General features: G+C 41.4%; 1 protein-coding gene across 1 annotated transcript; it reads right to left on the bottom strand.

Moving 5' to 3' along the window:
- Nucleotides 1-1,489: 1,489 nt before the first annotated feature.
- On the bottom strand, nt 1,490-6,659 carry MLLT11 (MLLT11 transcription factor 7 cofactor). The gene is made up of 2 exons (XM_060090504.1): nt 6,466-6,659; nt 1,490-2,787 (listed from the first exon to the last, which is right to left on the bottom strand). The coding sequence occupies exon 2, from the start codon at nt 2,779-2,781 to the stop codon at nt 2,509-2,511; it is 273 nt and encodes a 90-aa protein (XP_059946487.1). The 5' UTR covers nt 2,782-2,787; nt 6,466-6,659; the 3' UTR covers nt 1,490-2,508.
- Between the last annotated feature and the right edge of the window lie 375 nt (nt 6,660-7,034).

Here is a 7,034-nt window from a genome sequence, read left to right as displayed (position 1 = left end):
TTTATATGCTCGGAAGGGCTTTGAGGTAAAATAGTGTGTATCCGAGACATTTTAGACAGGACTATTTAGCGAGGCGGAATATTATTGATTACGTGTCTTATAGTTCCGGCAGGGGACGGACCAGATGGTTTGTTTTGGCGCCAAGAACCCCGCAAACCGCTGAGAAATCGGATTGTGCATCGCTCCTGCTCTCTCTTGGTTGTTTTTAGGGGGCCACACTTAGGGCTGATGAGAAAACCCTATTTCTCTGTCTCAACCTCGGGTGAAGATGTTTGGGACATTGCCGGCTTTGCGCATGAATTGAGCTCTGGTGCTGGACGGCCACATTTCCAGATACAGCCTTAATATAAGGAGCCCAGAGCCAAGCTGTCAGCGCGAATATTGAAACAACGGAGTCATTTCTTTGTGGGGGGCCTGGAAGAGGATGGAGCATGAGTTTGCAAATCCACTTAGGTACTTTATTTACCAAACAGTTGATTCCCATCTCCACCCACCGTTCTCCTTGAACTAAAGGACAGCGAGAAGTCGGGAAGGAAGACCTTCAAAAATAAGTAAAAATAGAGGACATATCACTGGTCCACTCTTTATTCGATTTTGGCTTTTGTCGTTGATGGTGGGCCTTTCAAAGTCTACGGGGAAGATTTACATGATTCCTCCTTCTCTGGATTTCTTTCTTTTTTTGTAATTTATTTTATTAAAGTATAGTTGATTTACGATATTGTGTTAATTTCTGCTGTACAGCAAAGTGATTCAATTGTACATATATATATTCTTTTTTATATTCTTTTCTATTCTGGTTTATCACAGGATATTGAATATAGTTCCCTGTGTTATACAGTAGGACCTTGTTGTTTATCCATTCTATATATAATAGCTTGCATCTGCCAAGCCCAAACTACTAATCCACCCCTTTTCTGAATTTCTCTAGATCCTTTTCATGTACTTTAAAGGATCTACGGCATACTGCCCAAATTGGTGTTTGCAGCTTCCCTTTTTGAGGGTCAAAATCATTGTCTCATTTTGTTTACAACCTGTTGTCCGACGCTGTCTCATATAGTAGGCACCCATAAACTACTTGTAAATTAGTCCAAATAGTTTTTTTTTTTAATGAGGTGAGTTATAAGTAAGCAGATAATATATTTGGGTTAATTCGTTTGTTAGGCACCCAGGCTGAGATAATGCAGTGCAGATTTAATGCCATAGGTGCCTTCTGAGGCATCTGGAATTTTTACCTCAAATACGTTGGTAGTGGGCATGCACAAGAGTGGTTAGTTACAGCTTTCTCCCAAAATACTTTAAATAATTTAAGCTGATTTCACCCTTGTTATCTATCTGTTCAACTTGAAATTCATCATTTTAATGTATAAAGGCTACTCAAACCCTTCCTCAAAGTTTAATATTAGATAAAATATATAAGCTGAACTTGGAAGCAAGGCTAATTTTTGAGATCTATACTGCTTCCTTGTGAAGAGAGAAAACTAGAATCCAGTCCTGGGATTGAATGTCTTTATTAAAGAAGTGATTAAATGGCAGCACAAATCAGCAGCAATAATTTCAGAAGGAGTGGAGACAAGGTACAGGGTCAGGGTTGATTGTTCATTTCATGTTATCAAGGTAGCTGAAGAACTGTGCCTGAGGCCCATTTGATCATTATTCTACATTGCAAATGCAGGAGGGCAAAACTAAAATACTAAGGACCAAACCCTAGGCCTTATAGAAACTGAATAAAACCCTACAAATTACCATAATAGTCAGCAGGATTGCATCTTAAGATTTGAAATCCCAGTGGTTTTCCTCAGCTAGAGTTTTCAGCCCACAGGAGCAAAACTGTAAAGTAAGCTTGAAGAAAGAAAACCCTTTTGAGAGAGCATAGCTATTTCTGAAATGATTCAGTGCTTTCCCCTATTGTCATCTCCCATGATGTATTATTTCCTCTTGTTTTAAACCTTTATCCCGAATTTCTGAGAAAAAATGTATTACAGGAAGGAGCAGGACCACCTTAGCCTTTTAGAAATCCTACAGTCTTAGAGCAGATAATCTCAAACTAAAACTTACAGGGTTTTCATCAACCCTTGAAGAAATATTTGTGTTTACTGGCCTGGAGCAAGAAATGAGGAAGGTTTGAGCAATCTCTGAGGCTGATTAAAATGAAGTAAAAAAATCAGTCCTCCATTTTGCACTCCATACTACTCTCTGGTGCCCTCATCAGGCCTGTTTTCTGGAATTAATATCTGGGGGGGGAGGAAAGGAATCCCTGTGACCCAATACTCCATTGCTTGAACCCTTTACTTTGTGGCTTTGAGAGAAACTGATAAGAAAGAAAGATAGATAGATAGATAGATAAATAAATAAATAAATAAATAAATAAATCACAACTCTGGCAGATTCATCAGCACCACCTCAACACAATAGAGGGGAGAGAGCAAGACTGATAGGGTAAAAGGGTGGAAAGGAGGGGCTTCAAAGGGCAGGAAAGGAGGGCAAGGTGGTGGGAGAGAGGTCTTGGGCTTAGAGCAGGTCCAATTCGAAGGAGTGGATGCTGGCAATGGGAGCTCTCCAAAAGTTGAAGGTGCTGTACTCAAGGAGGGCGTCGCCTTCAGGGCTTTTCTCCTGGTCTGCTCCGGTTGCTTGCCCCATCGTTTTGCCAACGCTGCTGTCCTTGATCTTGTAGGTGGCTGTATCTGACAGACCCAGGCCTTCCAGCTCCGACAGATCCAGTTCTGGAATGGGCATCCTCCAGAAAAGAAAGGAGCTGTACTGGCTACTCACAGGATCCCTCATAACTTCCTAGAAAGAAACCACGTATCAGTCTTCATGGTATTGCCACCTCTTTGCGGCCCATGGCCTTTCCTTACTGAGAAACTACATCCCCGTTTGCCTCTGTACGTAATCCAAGTTCCCTAGGACAAGCTTCAGGAATCTTCCTCTATTACCATTTTCTACCATTTCCTAACTCCTCCCCATCTTGGAATGACTTATTTACTGCCTACTGCTTGGGTCTGGTTTTCAAGGCCTTCCAGAATCTGGCACCATTCTTCCTAGCAGTAGTACATTCTCTGCTACAGCTATGCTTATTCCTGTCTTTCTTAACTCTCTCCATTCTCCACCTTAAAATACTATCCAAGTTTCAAGACTCCATTCAAGTCCCTAGAGGAATCTTTCCCCTGAACTCTTATTATATTTCATATTCTTGATTTCTTCCTGCCTTTGGTTTAATAGGTCATGGTACCTCTGAAAAGGGTTTCCATGATTTTTCTACTTTCTATTTTCCTCCCTGCTTTCTAAACCCTACTGTAAACTCACCTCTTCCTGGAGGACATCCTTAAACTTACTCAGCTCCATCTACCCTATTTCTTCCAGTATCTCCCACAATGCCTGTAGAGTTTTACCTGACTAAATCAGTTTGGGGTTCCAGATCACTGTTACATGTCTTGTATAGGGATAATCTTATCTCCTTCAAGGAACTGAGAGTTTCCTCAAGGGTAAAAACTAGTCTACCTTGTACCTTCTTCACAAGTGCTGAGCTTTAAACACAAAAGACACTCAAGACTGCTGACTAATTTTCCCTTAGTATTTAATACAATGAATACCTTGCCACTCCCATTTATGATCCCACAGATAAACCTTAACAGCCTATCTATTTCTCTCTAGCCTACCTCCCCTTCAGAACAAAATGCAGGTGCTAAAAGAATTTTTCTATGCCATAACAGGATCGCTTCTCTGACCCAGTGCTAGAATACACCTGATGATAGAGCAAATGGATTAGAAATTTCAGGTAAGGAAAGTAGAGTTTAGATTGGAAGGAGAAAGTCTTTTAACAGAATTAGATACTTCTCCATGTTTTAATGAGTACTTCTCTCACCTTTCCTGCCCGTTCCACCCACACCCTGAACTTAGACTATTATACCTCCCTGCAGCCCCCACCCTGCTGCTTACTAACCAAGGGAGGGGGCAAGAAGCATTAGTTGAAGTGTTCCCAAAGGAGCAGAAAGAACATTCCACTGCCTCCAAAAATAGAACCCCCATTTCACAACGCCTTCCTCCAACAGAGTCCATTGGCTCTCACCAGGCCTTGAGACTCCTAAATAGTGGCCTTAAATAGGTTCCACAATGCCCCCATATAATGTGGCAGAAAAAGTAGGCCTTAATCTAGAATACAGTTATGTGTGAGTGTAGGGGCTTTAGGAATGGTAAGTGGGTAGACTAGGATGTTTTTAATGTTAGAGTTACTCTTTTTCTTCTTAGGTTCAAGCTCCAAAATAAACCCTGGGAACTGAGCATTACTCAGCAGACAAGCTGTTTAAAAGGAGAGTAATTCGGGGACTGGAAAAGCGTGGGGGAGCATGTTGAAAAGGTGAGGTCATCATCCTATGATATTCAGTCTTGATCATCTCCACAGTAATTTGCAGAGGCATGTGCACAGAAAGCTACAAAAAATGTTGTTCCTATCAACCAGCCAACCCTGGCTTAGTCTGGGACTGTAGAGATTGTAAGAAGCAAACCTTAGGCGTCAGCAGCATTATTGACTTCTTCCCATGGGGATTTTTAAAAACTAACAGTACTAGTTGTTTGCCAATCTAGCTGGCTTCTTTTGTATCCCCTCCCTTACCAATCCCCTCCAGAGTGAGCTTAGTATAATGCTGGGCACATAATAGGCTCTTTAAAAAATAGAATCATAGTGGGGGAAAAAAGCATAGAATTTTAAAACTAGAAAACACCTTAGAAATTATCCGGTCAGTTTGGATAGGGTCTCATAATTTCCAGTCTGATTTTTTTGGATGTGTTGTACATAGATAATTGCCTGCAGCTTTTTATAATCCTATACCAATATTCTCAAAACTTGCAAGAATTCTTAGTTGCTGAAGAACAGATATTCAGTGGGTTAAGTGTGATTCTGATATGAATGGTGAAAATGCAAAAGGCAGAAGAGAGGAAGATAGGATCTGAGAAAGGGAAAAAGCTCTTTGACAAACTGACTCCTTTTCTTCAACCAGTATATGTATAAAAACAGTCCAAACAATTCTGAGTGTCTGGCAGAGCTTCTCTTGCAATTAAAAAAGGTAAAGGAAATTGTACAAAATATTAACTTAAAAGGTCCAAAATCTCTAGCCATGCCATTGATTCAGAGGCATGTAGAGAGTACCAAATGCATTTCGGAAAGGCACTCAATCAAGTATATACAGCATTTAAAATCAAGTCAAGAACACTGACTGCACCAAAAATTGACGCTAAAATACCCGAACATTTAAAATTTAATATAGTGTGGATTTAATTCCCAAATATCCAAATTTTGCACAGGGTCCCTCTTCAGCCAGCTTTCTCTTCCCCAAATATTTTCTACCCATAGCTCATCTATCTTTATATCTCTCATTTACTTATCTTAAAGGGCTTGGACAGTGTCTTGTACCACAATATATGCTCAATAAATGCTTCCCACTATCCTTCATTTTAAATTATTCAGGTATTTTAGGCAAAGGTAATTTCTAAATATCACTGTCTAGTCTTAGAGATACACAATTAGCAAATACATAGCATAAAGTGGCTCTCTCTGAGCCACACAGACACGCCCAGATACCCTTTGTCCAGATCATCAGTGAGACTCTAGGGCCTACCCAACAGGGCCTTGCTGTGTCATGCTGCCACCGTAGAGGGGAGGACAAGGGATGGTGGTGGAGGGGAATGGAACCTCTCTGGCATCTCATTATATGTGTCTCATTCTGCTGCAAATAAGCATTCCTTTTCCAGAATCTGCTCCCATACCTAGCTCTTGTGGACTCTACTGATTTCAATATGGGATCAGGCAGTTCTCCAACACAGAAGCCCCTATCTTCCTACCTCAAACTGCCTCTTTCTTTGGAGAAAAGGTTTGGGAATGGGAGAAGGAGACTGTTAAAAGAAAGATCAGGATTAATCTCAGTATTATCTCCATATTATCGTGTATCTCTCCCTCCAAACTCCTTCCTATGGAGACAAATAAGTTTGGGGTGAGGGTAGACACATCAATGGAACACAACAGAAAACATTTAAAAATACAGGGAAGTAGAGGCTAGAGTGGTACAGTAGGACTAGAGATTCATCAAAAAGCTGGGAGAACAAATTGACAGCTTGAAAAGGAAGATGTAGCTTACTAAACTGAAGATAATAAAATTAATAATTTTATTATCTTCAGGACAATGTTATAGGCAAACTGACAACTGAAATAAGGAGATAAATGCTGAGAAATAACTACATGTAAATTGTTAGAAATTAATATCTGTGTAAAGGATTATAAGGCATGGATGAAGATCTTAGCAAAGATGTAAAACGGTGAACAAATAACTACCTATTGTTCACAGCGCCGCCTTCGCTCCTCTTGAACTGTCCCCCAACCCCATCCTCATTTGGGGTCTTCAACCTAACTAGAAGCACCGACTATCTTTTCAACCCCTTGCCGCCGCCTCCACCCCCGGCCCCGGTTTCGTTTACCTGTTATCGGTGAATTACTAGCGTGTTCCAAAGATGGAGGGAGTACTTCGGGGGCTCCGATGTCTGCTCTGGGCTGGGCTGGAGAACAAGAAAGCTGTTGGGGCTTTGACGGTTTTGTCTTCTCACTCCCTCTCTGTTCAGTGACTGAGTCAGTCTGCTCAGTCTCCCCCTGCAATGCAGCCCCTCCTAAGAATGGCGGAAGGACTCCCCGCCCCCTCCCGGCCTGACTCGGCTAATTCAAATGATAGGTTCCAGAACACTTGAGGGAGGGAGACAGAACTAAAGCATCTCCGTAAGCTTATTGGTCTGATTCCCGAGCTCTTCCAGCTCCCCCGTGCAGACTGAGGGTGTAATGAATGAGTAGTTAATTGTCCTCTAATTTTAGGTTTATGGATTAAAAGTCTTGACGCTAGACAACGTGGAGAAGAGGAGTGTCCCTTTGTTCCCCAATTTAAGGATTTCAGGTCACCCGAAGTGTTTTTGAGAATCACAAAAATTCTCCCTCGGTCCCTCCCGATTTGCCTTCCCACCCTCACAATGGGTAAATAAACCTAGCCCTATTGTATTTG

This window comes from Mesoplodon densirostris, chromosome 2 (genome assembly GCF_025265405.1).
Source record: "Mesoplodon densirostris isolate mMesDen1 chromosome 2, mMesDen1 primary haplotype, whole genome shotgun sequence".
In the NCBI taxonomy this organism is placed as follows: Eukaryota; Metazoa; Chordata; class Mammalia; order Artiodactyla; family Ziphiidae; genus Mesoplodon; species Mesoplodon densirostris.
The sequence above is the reverse complement of the archived record's forward strand: the minus strand, read 5'-3'. Positions and strand labels throughout refer to the sequence as shown.